Here is a 21,071-nt window from a genome sequence, read left to right on the forward strand (position 1 = left end):
TAAAAAAATCAAAATATAGTAAATTCAAGACATGCGCGTAAATTATTATAAACTTCATGCAAATTGTTAAGACATATGCATTACGTAAGAATTCAGTGTCCGATTGAAGATTTAATCTTTTTTTTTATGTAAATGAACATATGTAACAATAAGAATCATATTTAGACCGTACATGTGAGAACACAATTAATGTGAAATGCTTTATGAAATGCCTATCTTTAATGCTTTAGTAATTTAATGTGAATTATATATTAGAATTAAATACAATGAATCAAATAATAAAGATTCCTTTACTTAATAATAAAACCATAAAAATGTACAAAAGACAAAAGGGCATCAGGAATTTATATAGAATTAGCAATTGCCACATTAAAAATCTTTATAATTTCTTAGCTTGATACTTATACTTTCTATTTAGGACTGGTGGAGATCAGATCTGTAAGTAAAAATCAATTGCTTGGTGAGACTGTATTCCGAAACCCATTTAAAAAAAAGTATTGTAACCTTTTAGTCGGTGAGTGTACATAGCGCTGCATAAGTCGATGTGACAAATTTTCTAATCACAATGTCGTCAACTTCAACGCTTAATGTATAACGCTCTCTTCTCTCTGTTCGCGGGACTAAATACAACATTTTACTGATTCTTTCGTTTCATGCAAAAACGAATGAGCATAATTTCATTGAAATTAAGATGCGTCTTCTAAATAATTATCTGAGAATTTATGAGTAATAAAATGATAAATATATATATAAATGCTAGCATGCATAGAAAAACATTTGGTGTCATCATTATCTTTAATTATTAAAAAATTTTTTAATGGACTAATTCCGGACTTCCGAAATTTTTTTTAAGAGCATCTCTAAAAGCTTTGTACCGATAGCACGAAAAGGTAAAAAAATGAGCATATTCCATTCTGTTAGAAAATACGAAAAGAAAAAACTTGTAATATTTTAAATTATTTTACTTTATTTTGCCTTTTAAAATTCTGATATATGCTCGCTTTTCGATCGCGCTTTCAATACGCCATTTTCGTCATTCTTTCGTTGCTGACGTGCTTCCCCCATACATCGCGTCCTGCATGGTGACGCGCGTCACTGCAGGACTCGTTTTCATGAGTTCGATTTCAGTTGCCTTCTACATTCCTCACATTCTGAAGTTTGTGTCTCTGTCCTCTCGAGTCGTTTGGCATTCGTCCCTCTGTCATCGACGGCATTTTCTGCCTTTCTCTTATTGGTCCCTGATTCTGGCTCCTGTGTGACCGTTGAGTAGCGTTCAACCTAAATTGTGTAGCAGAGCTAATCAAATACCGTACTGATTAATGTCAGCCCGTATAATCATCTCAGACCGTATAACGCTCTAATATCATCTGAAATCAGCCCGTATGATTAAACTAGCTTAGCGTCTTTCTGTCGACCAGACACAATCCGTATAACTGAACTGGTATTGTTACCTCAACTAGACACAGTCCGTATGATTGAACTGATATCATTATCTCAACCAGACACAATCCATATAACTAATTTGACGTGGCATTATTGTACTAGCCAGAAACAATCCATATTACTGAGTTAATCAAGAATCGTGTTGATCAGATTCAATCGTATAACCGTATTGGTTCGTGTATTCGACTCAGTCACACTAGCACCATTGAACTAGTTTTGCCATATCAACTCTAAGGCTCTCCATAGCCTTACACCGTCAATGTCTTACAAGCATTGTAATCTCTCTGTTCTTTATGGTAATCTTCACTCATCCAGAACAGCTATTCACGGTTTTATTCGGTCCGTGGTCACTACTGTTCAATGTCATCCGCTTCCTTCTCGCAGATCTTCAACCTCGATCGATAATAAGCATTTGCGAATTTGAAAGAACTCTTTGAATTGTGCATTTGGTGAATCCATCCACGATTACCAGGAGGAACTTGTTACGCTTTCGGCTTGTTTCGAACGGGCCGACGTGGTCAACGTGAATTAGGTGTACAACTTTGCTTCCGCCGTTTTCTTATAGATGACTTTAGCGGTAAGTGGTGGTCGAAATAAATAGATCATAGACGTCATACAATAAACTTGGGCATCTGTCAATATAACCCCATAGAAACATTAGTCGATTTGTGTCTGCATCATAAAGTTATTCTCGATTGAAAATATCAGTTTACGCGCCAAATTCTCGTCATTTGCGGGAGGTTTTAATTTTTTGCTTCAATATGAAGAAATCTGCGGCTGAGGCTCATCGAATGCTCTCAAATACTTATAGTGAGGCCGCTATTAGTGAAAGAACGTGTCGTGAGTGGTTTCAACGCTTCAAGAACGATGATTTTGACGTCCAAGGTCATGCTCTGTAATTGGTGGGATACCGGCTTGGGGGGTACCGGCTCAGCGTAGTGTATTATGAACTGTTAAAACCGACTGAAACAATCACAGGCGATCGGTATCGAACGCAATTGATGCGTTTGAGCCGAGCATTGAAAGACAAACGGCCGCAATACAACGAGAGACACGATAAAGTGATTTTGCAGTATGACAATGCTCGACCCCATGTTGTGAAAGTGGTCAAGACATACTTGGAAACGTTGAAATGGGAAGTCCTACCCCACCCGCCGTATTCTCCAGACGTTGCTCCCTCTGACTATCACTTGTTTCGCTCAATGGCCTGGCTGACTAGCACTTCCGGTCTTATGAAGAAGTAAAAAATTGGATCGATTCGTGGATAGTTTCAAAAAATGACCAGTTTTTTCGACGCGGGATTCGTACGCTACCCGAAAGATGGGAGAAAGTAGTGGCCAGCGATGGACAATACTTTGAATCATAAATGTATAACCAATGTTTTATACAATAAAGCCTTGAATTTCGGAAAAAAAAACGGCGGAAGCAAAGTTGTACACCTAATATGAAAAAGAATTGGAATCTTATCTATGCTGTTCAATTTACATAATCTTTTTTTTAAGTATGTAATACGCACAATTTAAACAGGCCCGACATACTTTTTTATAAAATGGCGCATTCCAGCAAATCAATAATTTCTTTTAATCAATAATTTCTTCTCTGCGCTTAGATGCCCCGCGTCATCGTGGTATAACCGATAGATTTGCATTTGTCCATCTCGCGATATTATCCACGTTAATCTCGTTATCTATACAGCTTGTCACCAAATATTCGTCGAAGTAATATTTTGTTTCGCCTATCGGCTTTTCATAACAAAATCATATTCGTAGTATTTGTTTGTCCTTTAATTGCGCAACTAGTATCCAGTCGCCTTCCGTGACATCGATACTTCTAACTCGAATGGCACGGGGTTTCTTAAGGCATCAACGTGACATTCTCGATCTCGCACGGTATTCTATGTCGAAAATCTATTCTTGTATTTAGGTGTTTTGCTTCCAACTTTGTTTCCACCGTTTTTTTCCGAAATTCTTTATTGTAAAAAACTGGTTATACATTTATGATTCAAAGTATTGTCCATCGCTGGCCGCTACTTTCTCCCATCTTTCGGGTAGCGTCCGAATCCCGTGTCGAAAAAACTGGTCATCTTTTGAGGCTATCTACGAATCGATCCAATTTTTTACTTCTTCATAAGACCGGAAGTGCTGGTCAGCCAGGCCGTGTGCCATTGATCGAAACAAGTGATAGTCAGAGGGAGCAACGTCTGGAGAATACGGCGGGTGGGGTAGGACTTCCCATTTCAACGTTTCCAAGTATGTCTTGACCACTTTCGCAACATGGGGTCGAGCATTGTCATGCTGCAAAATCACTTTATCGTGTCTCTCGTTGTATTACGGCCGTTTGTCTTTCTATGCTCGGCTCAAACGTATCAATTGCGTTTGATACCGATCGCCTGGGATTGTTTCAGTCGATTTTAACAGTTCATACCGCACTACGCCGAGCTAGTCCCACCAAATACATAGAGCATGACCTTGGATGTCAAAATTACCGTTTCTTTTCTTTTTAATTCTTAAAGCGTTGAAACCATTCATAACACGTTCTTTCACTAATAGCGGCCTCACCATAAATATTTGAGAGCATTCGATGAGCCTCAGCCGCAGATTTCTTCATATTGAAGCAAAAAATTAAAACCTCCCGCAAATGACGAGAATTTGATTCGTAAACTGACATTTTCAATCGAGAATAACTTTATGATGCAGACACAAATCGACTAATGTTTCTATGGGGTTATATTGACAGATGCCCAAGTTTATTGTATGATGATCTATTTATTTCGACCACTACTTACCGCTAAAGCCATCTATAAGAAAACGGCGGAAGCAAAGTTGTACACCTAATACTTCGAGTCACCATCTATCAATCAGAAGTAATAAGTCCCGCTTCGGAAAATGGCTCGTAGTGCATTACAGTCGATACCACTTTAAATTTTAATCCTAAATAAACTTGAAAGTGTCGCAGTGCAAAAACAATTGCCATCGTTTCTAGTTCGTATGAATGATAGCAGTATGAATGGTCTGCCGTCATTTGCCTACTGTAATAAGCTACATATGCGTCTAACCCTCGTTTGTCTATTAACGCGATGCCTATACCTATTGCGCTCGCGTCGGTGTGTCTTCAATCTATTTATTCGAATCGAATATTGTTAGTATCGGTCGGAATGTAAGCTTATTTTTAGTACACAAATACAACAGTATTTAGAGCCATCTTTTGAACCTCTTCCAACATTCAAGGAACCTTGTTTTATCAGTCTTGTCAGTGGCTCAATGATTATGGCGAAATTTTCGATATACCTCCTAAAGTAACTAGCTAAAAATTACTACAAATTACTACAAATTAGCTTGTTTCACCAAACGTGGCGATTCCATCTACAACATCGCCTCGACTTTGCGCTACCCGGGTCGCACTCCTCGCTCATCTATCTCTCTACCTAAGTATTCGATTGACTTCACAAAGAACGTGCACTTATTCAAATTGAGTGTTAATCCATGTATGCGAAACGCTTCTAATACTTAGCTCGCAAGCGAGCTAAACCTTTCTCTATAGTTTTCGATGGTATTATATTAATATCGTCCAGGTATGGAAATGTGATTGTATTTTTTAAGCTTCCTAACACTTTATCCATCAAACGTTGGAACACGGCGGGTGCATTAATCAAAACAAAAGACATAAAACTCGTAATATCCCTTTAGTATCATGAAGGCTTCTTCTCTATAAATCTTCTGCCACCAGTACCTGATAATAGCCGGAAAATCTAATCCGGTTGAAATACCGGTTACCTCCGCGCTTATCAATCTGTTTCTCAATCTGAGACATAAGGTACTTATCCTTAACCGTAATCAAATTTTACAGACTCTAAATCTTAAAGTTAAAATAAACAATACAAGGCCTATACAAGGCCAATAAGAGGCTTCACAGGCTGGTGAAGATGCCACTGATTAAAATCTATATCATTAATAGATTGTGTAGAATTTTCTTTATTTTGAACGTTCGAAACAATTTTAGATTTTTAAAATCAGCGAACATCCTGAGGATTAGAAATTTGGTAATATTGAAAAAATTTTTATCCTCATCGGTACTCAATAATTCTATCACAAAAAGAATCTCCTTTTTGGTCAATTACTCTGTTAAATTCATAAAAAACAATCCTAAGATAATTTTTACAGAAGACAGACAAAGGGAATATAACAGTAGTGTTGGACAGGAATAGTTATATAGAAAAAATCACATAAATATTAAGTGATCCAAATACGTATACAAAATTAGTCAAAAATCCTCTTAATAAATTATCAAGAAATATTCAGGAATTATTAAAAAAAAAAAATGGAAAAAAAAAATTACATCTCAGAATCAACTTACAAAAAATTGGCGACTAGTGATAGGATTTTATCAAGAGCATACGCATTACTGAAGATACATAAAGAGGGGATACCGCTTAGAATTATAATCTCATCATTGGATAGCTTTATATTTCTTGGCTTCATTCTTAATGAAATCTCTGAAATCTCAAAAAATGTTGATAGACTTTCAAAATAGACAATAGTTTCCAACTTGTGGAAAAATTAAGAGGCACTCAAGTTGGAGCGAATTTCTCTCTACTATCATTGGATGTGGTTTCATTATTCACAAATGTTTCGATTAAATTGGCGGTCAAAAGTATAGAGAAAAGATGGGATCAAAATTGAGAAGATGATTAGCATATCGAAAAATGAGTTCATTGAGGCCGTATCTTTTGTTTTGGATTCTACATTTTTTTGTTTTAATAATGAATATTATCAACAAAATTTGGTATTCTCTGGGTCACCTCTTTTTCCAATTATTGCGGATCTTGTTTTGCAGGATTTGGAGAAGTACTAGATATTTTAGGAATATTTTAGAAATCATTTTATATTAGATATGTGGACGATATTGTAATGCAGCTTCAATTGATTCAATAGAACACATTTTGACTGTTTTTAACTCGTTTCACACTAGATTACAGTTTACATTGGAAAATGGGGAGAACATGATTAATTTTTTGGATGTGACTATTATTAAGAATAAAGATTACTTAGAATTTGACTGGTATCACAAACCTACTTTTTCAGGATGTTACCTGAATTTTTTATCTGCACGTCCTACATCACAGAAAAAAGGAGTATTTTAATGATTGATAAAGTTATTTTATTATCTAAATCAAAATTTTATCAAAAAAAACATTAGATTAGTAATCAACATTATCAGGAAATATAAGGAATGATTACCCAATGGAGATCATTTTTGACACCATTTCCACAAGATTAAAATTTTTATCTTCTAAACGTGTTCTTGTTGAACAAGATTGCATGTCCAATAACGACAATTCAGAAAATATAAAAAGAATTCTTTGGTTTTTAATTCTTTACACAAATACTACGTCAGATTTTTAAATACTTGTAAAAAAGAACACATGAAATTTATTTTACAGTAATAACAAACTCAGTAGATTCATTAAGGCCCAGAAGGATATCCTCCCAAAGAATCAGAATAAAAATGTAATATACAAATTAACATACAAAGATTGTGACGCGTCTTACGTAGGACAAGTGGTAGAAAATTGAACTCTAGAATTACTAAACACCATAATTACATCAATTGGAATATCACAATCGATTATTACGAATTAACATTACAGAGTTGAATTGAATCATAAATTTTATTGGGAGAATGTTCAAATTCTAGATCATGAGAGATCTTTATATATAAATAAACGTCTAATCTCTGAAAAAGCGTGCAAAAAATGAATTGAATTTACGATCTGACACCGAAGGATTACATCACGCATATACGATGCTAAATGAATTGACCAATTAAATCACTTCGTAAAGAATTTAATGTATTTTTCATGTCTTGTATACACATAATTTATGACTTTACATTTATATTTAGAATATTGTAACGTTAATTACGACTTAATTGTTTTGTTTTGCGGTCCTTTTTCAATTAAAAACTGTCTGTTAAACGCTTTTGACTATCTGGAGAGGAAGGTTATAAATAGTGATTATGTATAAAACTGGTTCAATAATTTATTAGTATAAATCTCCAGTTTAAATAAAGCTTCATGGAATTTTTGAATTTCCCGTTTGAGATGAGTTGTTTGGATTTGATTTTTCTTATTGACTCAATTTTAATTTTATGTATGTCAAATCAGGATTCACTTTAGTTAGGAACCTGTTAGTGACTCACATGTAACGAAAGGTTCAATTTAAGATTTGAGATATGTATTACTGAAGAGGACTTCAAAGAGAGCCGAAACGTTCAAAATAAAGAAGATTCCACACAATCGATTAATGGTATAAATTTTAATCGTTGGCACCTTCACCTGTGACTCTTATTGATCTTGTATAGATTGTTTATTTTTAATCTTAACCATAATGACATTCAATTTATATAGTCTATATAGTCATCGTTTTTCTTTCTTACAACAAGATCGGACTCGTGTATGTGGTAACTTCGACTCGCGGATAATATTGTTATCTAACAATTCTTGGACCATTTTCTTTACAACACGCTTTTCAGATTCGGCTGGGACAACTGATGCCTCGGTAGCGCAACGAATACTCGATGACAATGAATTAGGATTCGTATATGCTGTGCGGCCCATACTCTCCTCGCGACATCCGTGATTCCACCAATCACCGCGTCAACAAGATATTTGTCCGCAATACTAATATCTAACTTGCGTAACTTGTTTAATTTTTGGAGGCAGTAATCTCCTAATGATTGTCCAAGACTGCTTTCATACAGCGCGGCTCTCGAAATAACCTACTAAAAGATATCTTCTTGTGGAACTGTTGTCGCAACAGATTTTGTCTCGATCTATGTAATCGCCAATCGCTGTCGTATCACAGCCGCGCATATCCCTTCAAGCGCAATGGTATCAATCTCATGATGGCTTTATCGTCCCAATCGTATTGTGCAGCTAATTCATCTTGATCACTTCTCTAAGTCATCTTTCGACGGAGATATCATAAGTTCGTCATCTTTGTGCATGAATCCCGTGTATGAGATTGTCTATCTAGGCTATCCACGATGCATTCTAACCTATCGAAACATTCGTCTCCTGATGTCGACTGAGATGAACGCCGTCTTTTCCGTTTCGGATCGTCACACTCGGCATAACGCCTTGACTTATGGCGTCCCATTCCATCGTTCTTCTTCTCATCGTAATATCAAGGCCCGAGGTTCACTACTTCTGATATGTGAAAAAATACGAAAAGAAAAGAACTCGTAACGTATTAATTTTTCTTTATTTTGTTTAATAAATTCTGATATACGCTCGCTCTTCGATCGCGTTTAATACGTCATTTTACGACATCACTCTCGTTGCTGACGCGTTTTCCCCACACATCGCAGTTCTGCGCGATGACGCGTATCGCTCGTTGCTGCAGAGCCCATTTTCATGAGTTCGATTCCGGTTACCCTCTACATTCTTCACAATTCCGAATACCTTAAAAGATTTATAAAAAGAGGAAAAGATGATTAGACCCAAAGATACACCACAATGTGATTTATAAGATAACTTGTTATTATTGTGATACATCTTACACTAGCCAAACTAAAAGACAGTTTGGTACTAGAGCAAAAGAATACATCGAGTCGAAACATTCATAATTTGAAGAATATAGTTTTTCGCAATAAATTTTTTTTTTCTTTCTTACTTTCTAATTTAATTTAGGAAGGATTATTAGCGTTTCAGAATGATTGTGTTGAAACCGAATGTTATTGACTCGCAATTATATCTGGAATAAATTGATTTAATAAAAAGAATATATAATGTATTTGTAACATTTAAAATTTGACCCATCTTGGCTTTCTTTATCGTATTTGATGTATTCACATATACGGTCGTGTTTCGTGTTTAAAATTCTTAATATATTTTAGTGTTAAATGTATAACACGACAATCCTGTTTGGCTCATAATCCTTTTGAATTATTTCGTTTTTAAATTTTTGAGCCTATAATATATCTATTAATTTCTTAATTTTTTTAGTAAAATTGCATTAATACTTTCATTTTCATCACACGAATCTAATACTTCCAGGTAAACAATGTAGGACGCCATCTTGCACTAAAATGTTTTTTATTCCTTGCCTATACGCTTACACTCGTCAGTTCTGAATTGCACTAGTTCAGTTCAGTTCTAGTGCAATCCTCGTGCAAGAACGAACCTACAGTTTATCGAATAAAGTTCTGTAAGAAATTTAGATTATTATACTAGCTAGATAGTCGTTAATATGATAGATCAGAGCGTCATGCGCAACCGCGATTTGCCAAACATGCGATGACGCAGGCAAATGAAAGAGAGATGAAGCAGTTCGAAGTAAAGTCATTAGATTTATAAAGTACCGCAACCGTCCGCCATATTAAGTCCAATATAGTGACAATTTCAAATAATGTATTAGGATGAATTTATTGTGTAAATGACGGAAAGCATTGAAGTTAATCAGTTGTATTTATTTATAACGATAAACATTGCTCATAAATATAATTGATTAATATTTCAATGCTTTCCGTCATTCACACAAAAATTCATCTCAATACAGTTTGAAATTGCCACTATATTGGACTCAATATGGCAGACGGTTGCGGTACTTCATAAATCTAATGACATTGATTGCGTTAGCAGAAAAAGCAGCTTTGTAATTATTATAAAATTAATACGATAATATAACTAAATAACGCTCGAAGTTTGTATAGCAAAATAATTCAAATATCAACGATCAAATATATGAGTAATACAAGATGTTTTATTAAAATCTTAAAATTAATTTAACACATCATTAAAAAGAATATAACAGATATATATATAATAGATTATTAGAGAATAATACGTTTCAACTTATAGAGTCTTCCTCAATATAATAAAATAAAAATCGAGAATAATTTTTGTACTAAAAAATGACATTTATAGGATATGATTAAAAAACATCTTCAAAATGTCTATTAGACAATTTTAAAGACGTTTTAAAAAGGATGTTTTTAAAACTTGCCTAAAAGTCGTTTAAAAAACACCTTTAAATCTTAAAGATATCTCTTTCGGATTGTCTTTTAGACATACGTGTTTACTGGACTTATACAGAGTGTTTTCAAAAAAACCGTTCATCATTTATATAGTAGACAGTACACATTATACTAAATAAAAAAAAAATCTTGGTGAACATATAGATCGAAAATAATCATTTTTGAGATATAAAAATATTTTTGTATGTTAGCGTCTATTTAAGTGTTCCATGTGTCTTCCTTCCATTTCCATGTACATGCTCAGCATCTTCTTTTTATAGAGTCGTGAACTCTCTTGAAAGTTCTCTGTAGAATTATTGGACAAATACGCTGCGTTTAGTCACGTAATTCTTCTATGTCATTTATTAGCGAAAAATATACTCTGCTTTTTAAATATCTCCATAAAAAATGTCCAAGGGTTTTAAAACAAGAGATCGAAAGGGCCATGCAACATACAATATCCAATCCACTTTTGATTGAACAGTAGTTACGAGTAATCGTTGTGAACATTCTATTTTTGCTTGATGATTTGGTGGAGTGAGTATTTGCACTCGTTATATATGGTATGATTAGACTGCTCATAAAGCGGTCTCCAGACAATATCTTAGTATCGATTCCTACCATGATGTAAGAATACAAGTTGTAGCCACAGTATATACAGCCTTCTGGCACCTTTGATGTTTGGCTAAAATGGAGTGTACATGCGCGAAATAAGTAAGTTCTCTAGTAACGCCATTTGAATTTTTTTCTCAGTTGCTCTTTATTTTTCTGCTCTCTCTCTCTCTCCCCTCTCTCCCTCTCCTCTTCTTTCTCCCTCCCTTCCTCTCCCCTATCTCTCTTCCTCTCTCTCCCCATCCCCCCTCTCTCTAAGTCGTTTGTACATCAAATTATATATAATCTAAATGTAATAAAACTAAAAGAAATAGATTCATAATTGTAATGCAAAACAAAAAAAAATACAAAAATAAAAAAAATATAAAATAATATAAATGTTGTATGATAAATATTATATTGTAAAAATATTTTAATTAACGATTGCGACACGCGATGCTTGTTTTCCTGCTAGAGATCGCTTACGTTTTAGTAAATTATTAGAATTGCACCACATAGAACGCAGATTTTTTAGCTAAAACGAAAGCAATTCAGCAATTATACATATCATTCACAGTATTTAAGCGAGATTGATGAAATTGATGTGTTTGCAGGTATATGTGCGCGCGCGTGCGCGTGAATGTATGATTTCAGTTAATGGTTGTCTCTCATTGCATTGTTGTCTTTTCTAGTTCTGTTGCTGGGCTTATAACAGCAATTTTGCTGATGCCTAACCATTTGCAAGCTAATGACTATTGTATTGTATTTTATTTTATGTTATGCCTACTATAGTTCAGTGTATCATATTTTATGTCTATTATACTCTGTTAACATGTAGTCTTTGTCATAGAGCTTCGCAATAAACTAAAAATTAAACTAATTAAACTAAACTAATCATGATTTTCTTTTCTTTTATCTCTTTCTCTAATCATTTCAATTACTTGAACATTTGAATGATCCTGAAAGAGAGAACGAAAAAAGAAAAAAGTGAGAAGTATAGATAACGTTACTGAACAACTTACTTATTTCAGGCATCCATTTGCGCACTCCATTTTGGCCAACATAAAAGCAGGAGAGTTGTGTTACTGTATATATTGTGTAACATGTTATGTTGTGTAACATGGTATGTTGTGTAACATTGTCCATAATGGCAATAGTAACTATTTTATATTGGAAACCAATCAAATTTTGCTCAATATGCGCTTTCCTGTGTATAGCGCTGACATACTGGAAGTGCTAAAAATTTGCCCAAAATTCACTTTTTTACTACGCATCCACGGGAACGTTTCATTTGCATTTTTACATCATGATTTCTACGGTATTAGAGATATCCTTCTTATACTAGTTCCGGGATTTTCTTCTATTATCCTTAAAATGCAATTCTTCGTATTCGACGTCGATACAGATCTATCTTAAGCCCATCAAATCATTTCAATGGTGAGTTCTAGATGAATCTGATTCACAAAGTTGATGAAGATTTTAAAACAGTGTACAAGGAACTCTTCGGTTAGGAAATTTTTCGGCGTAAAAACATCATGCAATAGAGGCATTTCCATTAGCACGACCATTAAAAAATGCATATCTGCTATTTCTTGATTAATACGCTGAGAGTAATACGCTGATATTTTCAGCACGATCTGTGTAATCATCAAATAAAATCCGCAATCACTTTTGATTGGTTGATGACACTTGATTGATTGTCGGTAATTATCTTCTGTTATGAAGTAATGGAAATGGAAATTGAATGAGGACATATAGAACGCGGTTTATACATATTGAGATAAACATCGCATATGACACATAAAAGCCAAAATCATTTATGTATATTTAAAATCATATATTTACATACAAAATTATTTATATCACAGAAACGGTTGAGTTTTGTCCTATATTTACAAAGGTTTTTTTTTTACTCAATATAATGTGTATGCTATCTACCATATAAATGCTGAATTTGATTTTTTGAAAATAGCCTGTATATACATATATATTCTATATGTACAAAAATGATATGATGAAGATATAAATTATCATGCTATTTTATACAGGAAATGAGGTAGTAATAGTAAAAAATGGTCTAAGAATATGCGGAAGTGGTGGTGCCTTAACGAATGCCCCTCTTCTTCAGAGTAAAAGTTATTTTGAAGTAAAGATACAGCAGGGTGGTATATGGGGCATTGGATTAGCTAGAAGAGACACGGATCTTAATGTCGCTATAGGAGGCAAAGACTCAGAAAGTTGGGCGCTTGATTCTGATGGTATCATAAGGCATAATGAACAAGAACTTCATAAGATTCAAAATCCTGTTCAGGAAGGAGATGTCATCGTACGTATATACTGCTATTTAGTTTGATATATTTTGAAGAAATTAAACTTAATTAAACTTAAAAAATCGAAGAAATGCTTCTGATTTTTTAAAAGATTGTTATTATTGTATAATCAATATCTTGTTTGAATAAAAACTTTTTTTCAGGGAGTATCCTACGATCATGTAGAATTGAATTTTTATTTAAATGGAGAATCCATGAATGCTCCAGTTACAGGTGTAAAAGGACGGATTTATCCAGTGTTATATGGTATTTATTTATTCTAACAACTCACAATAAACGAGAATTGATTAAAATGGATTGAAATTTTAATTATCATTTGAATTCACCTATACTTATATACCAATACTTCAGTATAACATCCATGATCTTTATTCTTTTAGATGCAATTGGATAGAAAAACTTCTTTTAGAGATTTAATTGGATTGAAAAATCGCATTTCCTATTCAGAATTTTGAACTGAGAAGTTTTCGATGCACTTAAAGAATTGAATTTTTTTTTAGGTTGAAAGGACATAGAAATGTGCAATTCCTATAAATGAACAAAAATGCATGAGATTGAAAAGGATTCATTTCAAATTTGCGAATGTGTACTTCTGAAAATCTGAATCCATTTCAATCCATTTTCGTTTATTGGAAATTAACATGTGTGACGATTGATATATTTTTATATATAATTTATATTATTTTAACTTTCAGTGGATGATGGAGCCATTCTGGACTTATTTCTAGAAAATTTTAATTATACTCCACCAATGGGCTTCGAGAAAATAATGCTGGAACAATCATTGCTCTAGCAGGGATAGGAACAAAAATAACATGTTAAAACTGACATTCCTCGTTCGAATTTCGTTAAATTTATAACATTAAGAGTTAAAATTAAACGTTAAATAATTAAACTAAGATAAATTGTAAACAGGGAATTCCAAGTATAGTATAAAAACATAACATGGTATTAAAAAACAATGTAATAAACACAATTGCATGATAATATATTTTATTGAAGAGCTTGGAATAAACGATTTGCCTAAAGATGTGAGAATCTATTTTTTGATGTATTCTCTACGGAACGAAGATGCATTAGATTTTATATAACTAATTGAGAGAAAGTTCTTGAGATTTATTAAAACTAAAAAGAGATTTACAACGTTAAATGTTCGAATGAGTCAATTTAGTTCTATTTCAATCCGATGTTTATGTTATGATAATTACACATATCTTTGTATAATTGTATAATAATAGATATAATCATAAATATGTGTGTACAATTTGAGTATTATATAATATATATATGCATATATATGCATTTGTATACATAATGATTCATTAAATCTTAAACGACTAATGGTATAGTATGTACATACTTGGCTTATATAAGGTACCGACGGTTTTAGGCCTATTGTTCGCTTTATTAGGCTTAGTGTCATGACATCTTGTTAATTCTCCCCTCCCCCCCCGCGCGCGCACACACACACACACACACACACACACACACACACATTCGCGCGCGCGCGCATTTCTCTCTCTTTCTCCCTCCATAGTTATTTTCCTTTTTTCTAATATTGTATTAAATAGTAAAGCTAATTAAACAAGAAAAATCTTATATTTGGTCAAAGCGAATCTTGGTATTTAAATATTTTTAAGTAGAATTCATATACGTGTCTAATTCTGTCAATCTGCGATCGAAATCTTTTTCGGTCTTGAAACGCAATCGTAAGCAGAACCAAAATAGTAATGTCACTTATTAAATTGATAAGTAATTTAATAATTTTTAATGTATTTTTATGTTTTTATATATAATAAGCAATTTTATAAGAGTATTCATAATCTAGATTAACGAAAATCGTAAGTCTGTGAAAAATATTACCTCAACTAAGATTTGAATCTGGAAAAAGATTTCGGTTTGCAATTTGGAGAATTAGATACGTACAAAATTTAATTATGTAAAAAATTTACGCAAAAAATTGAAGCATTAAAATCCATTTTGATCAAATCTAGGATATTTTTTGATTAATTAGATTTATTTTCATGAGCTCAAATTCATATCATAATTAAAGCTAATGTTTCAACCTTAACATATCGAAAACTTGCATTTTTGTTTACATCATCATACAAATGTTAGAACAATTCAATTATTGTAAACAAATACATTTTTCAAATTCATACTGAGATCATGCATATATATTCGACTTATAAAATTTTTTATCATATTTCAAAATAAACTGCACACTACCGCATATAATATAATTAAATACATATTCTCAATCGTTTCCTTTATCTGATATAAAAATCGATCACAGTAAGATAAGCGCCTTTAATTATAATACAAATAATAACTTAAAAAAACATTGAAGTAACTGCTGGCGCTTATCATTGACATTATGAACTTTTCATCTAACGACGTGTCTAAAGTTTCTTACAACTGTTTGTGTTACAAGCTTTCTCAATACTTGCTGAAACATATCAAATCTTTGGTCCTTAATATTAGTTCTATATAAACAATATCAATAGTGTCACACGCTTAACATTACGCATTTATATTATATAAATAGGTCATTCGATTGAAACGATATAATTTTTAAATTACCTGATATTATTTGCAATAACAAAGTCTTATTAAATGTAACATAACCGTCTATCTTTAGCGATTAATATTTAAATATAAGAATTTCATGGCACTCTTTTTCCTACATAACTTACTCTCTAAATACATATGATTTGTATTCATTCGAAAGACCTTTATTATATCTTCTAGAGAGTTTTTGTAATCTATTAAGTAATTATTAGCAATTCTAAACTATTACAACTTTTATATTTATTTTATGACTGGATGATATGAAATATTTATAATGGTAACCCATCGCAGTCGCTTTATTGCACTTTCATTGCATCTGAAATTTCAATACTAATCCTGTTAAAGTAGCATGATTAATTTTAATATCCTTATATACTATCGTTTAATTAAACTATATAGGCCTGTGATAAAATAATTTAAATAATTTTATGAAATATATAAAGGAAACTTTCGATATTATAATTACGGTGTAATTATCTGAATATTGACTCTGCTTACAAAATAATGTTATAAATAATGAACAGTGTAGTTTTCAACATTGTACAAATTAATTGAATATAGGACCGTTAATGATCACTCACGAGCAATATGCAAAGCAACGATGAAAAATGGATATCATTTTCTTCCATTTTCAGATATTTCCATCGGAAACATACATCGGTTAACATATGGCTTACCATATTTGTTTCATCACTTGAACAATACAAAACACTTCCATAAATGTAAATTTGTTTCAATTACACTGCAAATAATTCCTTTAAAAAATATATACTTTCAGATATATTTACAAAAGTGTATAATTCGATATCTACATATCTGTTAATTATAAAAAAAATGTGCTTATACAAAGAATTGTATAAGCATAAATATATACATAAAATATATCAAATGTTGAAAAATTATTATTGCTCGTGTTTTTTCTAAATAATAGTATATTAATGACAATTTGAGATCTTGCGATCATTCTTTTTATCTTTTAAGTAAAGCTTGATTTTTAATAACATAGCTAGAATATTTGCTTTAATTAGCAGTATTTGTTATATATATTTATATTTGGATATATGCATTATAAATAAAATTTAACACATCAAAAATCATTATTATAATTATTCAATGTTTTTATATATTAAAAAGTATGATTCTCTTCATTTGTGTATTTTTTAAGAATGAAAAATCTGTTATTTATATTTAATATTATTTTATTTATAAAATTAAAATGAAGCTCATATATTTTAAAATAGGATTTCAAATAAGTCAAGTAATCGAGCAAAAAAAAAGGTGAACTAAATAATATTTTATTCGTAAATTTCAAATATGTAACGAACGGAACATTTCAACTTTGTCTTGATTCCTCATCTGTACGTGATCGCATTATAATTTAAGATGAATTTAAAAGAAAAAATTATAAATAAAATAAAGATAAAAAAATAAAAACAACAAAAGTTGAACAATTGAACAAGCAAAATCATATCAATGATCAGACAACATGAATAACAATGTATATTAAGAAATTAAGAGATATGGAAATAATAAAAACGCTTTCCTTATTACTGATCGAATCGCAAGCTAATGATATTCAATAATAAGATATGATATCCATAACACCTCTTCGTTAAAAGGCGAGAAAGAGTTGAGTCCACACAGCAAAGTAAAAAGTTAAGTACGTAAAAGTCAAGAAATATAATGTACAGATTTTCCATTTTGTTTAATAAACAAAATGAAAATGATATAAATTATGAACAATAGAAGGGTAATATCAAGTCATTTATTAAAAAAGAAAGAATTTATATGGTAAATGAGTGTGAGAAATATTGAATATTGTGAGAAACTTACACAAGTTAGATGTCTGTATCATGAAGTTCTTCTTTAAGTAAGTGTACAGCAGATCAAAAGTAACATATCTTAAAAATTTGATCTAAAAAAAAAATCATTGATTAAAAATTGATATTTATTCACAGGGAAGATAATCATCATTAAATTTTAAAGAAATTATTCGAAAAATATATTTTTATAAAATATCAATTTTGATGTATTTTGATTACGAATAACATTATCGATATCGAAAATTGTTTTTGATTACGAATAATCATGGATGACGAATATTGTTTTTAAAAAATAATAACCATTATCAACTAGAATATTATATTATGAATAACCATTACCGATGATAGTATTCACAGTCTATAGAACTCATAAATATATTTGAATAGTCATATGAATATTATTAAGCATTAAGACTCACTTTGACAATGATATTTTTCTTTTATTTGTGTTTGAACATTTCTCGGTCAATTTTCACTTAAATTATTGATTAAATTTTAGTAATCATAGATTACTAAATTTAAGCAATCATAGATTGTTATGATGGATTTTAACTGATGTTATTCTTATGTTTCTTTATTCTAATTTATAGTTCTAATTTGTTTTATATATCTGCTCCACATATAAAGCATCGCAGTTTCTGCAACTAATTTCATAAATTATATTGTTCGAAAGGAATTCAGTTTTATTCTTATATATTTTGACTAAATGAATGAATTTATTTATCTAAATCCAACATTAAATTTCGATCTATTTACACACTTACAATTGTAATTTTAATATTTCAATATTTCAAGAAAGTATCATATTTTTTTAATACATCCCCGCCTCAATTAGTCCCATTATTAAACACAATTCACAATCCATCACTAAATATCTTTTTGATTCTCAAATTAACTCCTGTAAACATTAGATTAGAAAGTAAGAATTGTCATTAACAATTGTAAGTATTTTTATACAGCGTTCTTTTATTGAAAATTAGGCTAAAACAATAATCCACGAGATTATATATTTTTATTTTATGATATAGATAGTTGGAAAGAAAAGAATAGAAAATGTCCTTTTAGGATCAAGAAAGATCTCCTCCGTTTTTTATATTCAGCAAAACCACGAAAGTTTATATTTTAATTTTCCTCATATTCAAAGGTAAACTATAAATACTAATGAAAACTATTGAAAGTATTTAAGATATTTGCAATGTGATGTTTGAGCACTGCTAAAATTATATTATTTATTTCAATTATGTCGATATCTATAATAGAAAAGTAAGTATCTATAATAAAAAATAAGTCAGGTGTGTTTAAAACTTTTTTTTCCAAAGCTTGTAAAACAACGTCGACCACAATAAAAGACAGAGGTAACCACAGACGTACCAAATGTATGATATTATTGAAAGTAAAAAATAAATGGAATTTAATACAAACTTAATAGTTGCGATAAAATCCTCATACGGAATGGAGTATTTTTCTTATAAGTTGATAGAAAAAGGATATCGAAAATAATTTCATATAAAAACATGGTTAAAGGATACAGAAAAATGTTAATGAATGACACTGAAAAGAATTCTAAAAAGAAAATTGATTTTATGTAAAATTAAAATTATAAGAAAACAGCTCAAATGATTAAAATTCAATACATATAAGGAATTATGAGTCATATAATATATTTATTATATTAGGTGTACAACTTTGCTTCCGCCGTTTTTTCCGAAATTCCAGGCTTTATTGTAAAAAACTGGTTATATATTTATGATTCAAAGTATTGTCCATCGCTGGCCACTACTTTCTCCCATCTTTCGGGTAGCGTACGAATCCCGCGTCGAAAAAATTGGTCATCTTTTGAGGCTATCCACGAATCGATCCAATTTTTTACTTCTTCATAAGACCGGAAGTGCTGGTTAGCCAGGCCGTGTGCCATTGATCGAAACAAGTGATAGTCAGAGAGCAACGTCTGGAGAATACGGCGGGTGGGGTAGGACTTCCCATTTCAATGTTTCCAAATATGTCTTGACCACTTTCGCAACATGGGGTCGAGCATTGTCATGTTGCAAAATCACTTTATCGTGTCTCTCATTGTATTGCGGCCGTTTGTCTTTCAATGCTCGGCTCAAACGCATCAATTGCGTTCGATATCGATCGCCTGTGATTGTTTCAGTCGGTTTTAACAATTCATAATACACTACGCCGAGCTGGTCTCACCAAATACAGAGCATGACCTTGGACGTCAAAATCACCGTTCTTAAAGCGTTGAAACCACTCACAACACGTTCTTTCACTAATAACGGCCTCACCATAAATATTTGAGAGCATTCGATGAGTCTCAGCCGCAGATTTCTTCATATTGAAGCAAAAAAATTAAAACCTCCCGCAAATGACGAGAATTTGGCTCGTAAACTGACATTTTCAATCGAGAATAACTTTATAATGCAGACACAAATCGACTAATGTTTCTATGGGGTTATGTTGACAGATACCCAAGTTTATTGTATGACGTTTATGATCTATTTATTTCGACCACCACTTACCGCTAAAGCCATCTATAGGAAAATGGCGGAAGCAAAGTTGTACACCTAATAATATATTTATTATAATATTCAAGATAAAAATTATAAACAAACGTGGAAACATTGCTGACAAAACTTAATCGCAAAAATATAATAAAATATTTCGACCTACAATGAGGTCATCTTCAAGTTGTTAACATAAAAATATCTACGAAATTATTTTAAAAGCGCAAATGCAGAAAGAAGTTTTTTATAATAATTACGGTATGTAGATGTGATTCGGCAACTCATCATATCGGCGCTGTAACGTAGTGCTCCAAAGAAAGTGATAGACGTTATTTTAATATCATGTTCACATTTCGGAAGATACATCCAAGAATCGTTATAATTTAATTATTATAATTGATAGATAATATTACATAGAGAAGTTAGAAATTAAAATCAGATTCGTCAAGAAAAGAATACAAATAGTAATGTGTCTATGAATATAATGGAAAGAATATAATGGAAAGAAAAAAAAAGAAAGTGTCTTACTACATGGGCTGAAAAGTCCTGGGATTTTTCAATAGGTGGTGCCACTAGAAAATGAACATGATTCATTTCGAGAGGTTCATCTGTCACTAGTCACTTTATGTATGAAGTTTCATGACATTTCATGACGTTCATTCGTTTACAAGCTACAGTCGTTTAAGTAGCGCTACTTTCGCCTTCGTTCTGTACCATCACGATAACGCACCGTCACACACGTCCTTGAAAGCGATGGCCAAATTGGACCAATTACGATTCGAATTGGTTGC

General features: G+C 31.8%; 2 protein-coding genes across 5 annotated transcripts in view; one reads left to right on the forward strand and one right to left on the reverse strand.

Annotated features, from left to right (window-relative positions):
* LOC108692565 (SPRY domain-containing protein 7) overlaps positions 1-14,886 on the forward strand; it is a 49,507-nt gene extending 34,621 nt beyond the window's left edge. The window contains exons 3-5 of the mRNA XM_018200874.1: positions 13,098-13,375; positions 13,523-13,625; positions 14,075-14,886. Coding sequence (XP_018056363.1) covers positions 13,098-13,375; positions 13,523-13,625; positions 14,075-14,172 — 479 coding nt within the window. The 3' untranslated portion in view covers positions 14,173-14,886. The remainder of the gene's footprint in view (positions 1-13,097; positions 13,376-13,522; positions 13,626-14,074) is intronic.
* LOC108692564 (heparan-sulfate 6-O-sulfotransferase 2) overlaps positions 1-21,071 on the reverse strand; it is a 199,525-nt gene that overhangs the window by 41,933 nt on the left and 136,521 nt on the right. For 2 of the 4 annotated variants that reach the window (XR_001931994.1, XR_001931993.1), the window contains exon 7: positions 17,738-17,865. The exons of 1 other annotated variant lie outside the window; for it this stretch is intronic. The gene's annotated coding sequence lies outside the window, so the exon portion shown is untranslated. Of the gene's footprint in view, positions 1-8,364; positions 8,906-17,737; positions 17,866-21,071 lie in introns of those variants that run through there. One more of the 4 variants, XR_001931992.1, reaches the window with a different exon arrangement.

This window comes from Atta colombica, unplaced genomic scaffold, assembly GCF_001594045.1.
Source record: "Atta colombica isolate Treedump-2 unplaced genomic scaffold, Acol1.0 scaffold77, whole genome shotgun sequence".
In the NCBI taxonomy this organism is placed as follows: domain Eukaryota; kingdom Metazoa; phylum Arthropoda; class Insecta; order Hymenoptera; family Formicidae; genus Atta; species Atta colombica.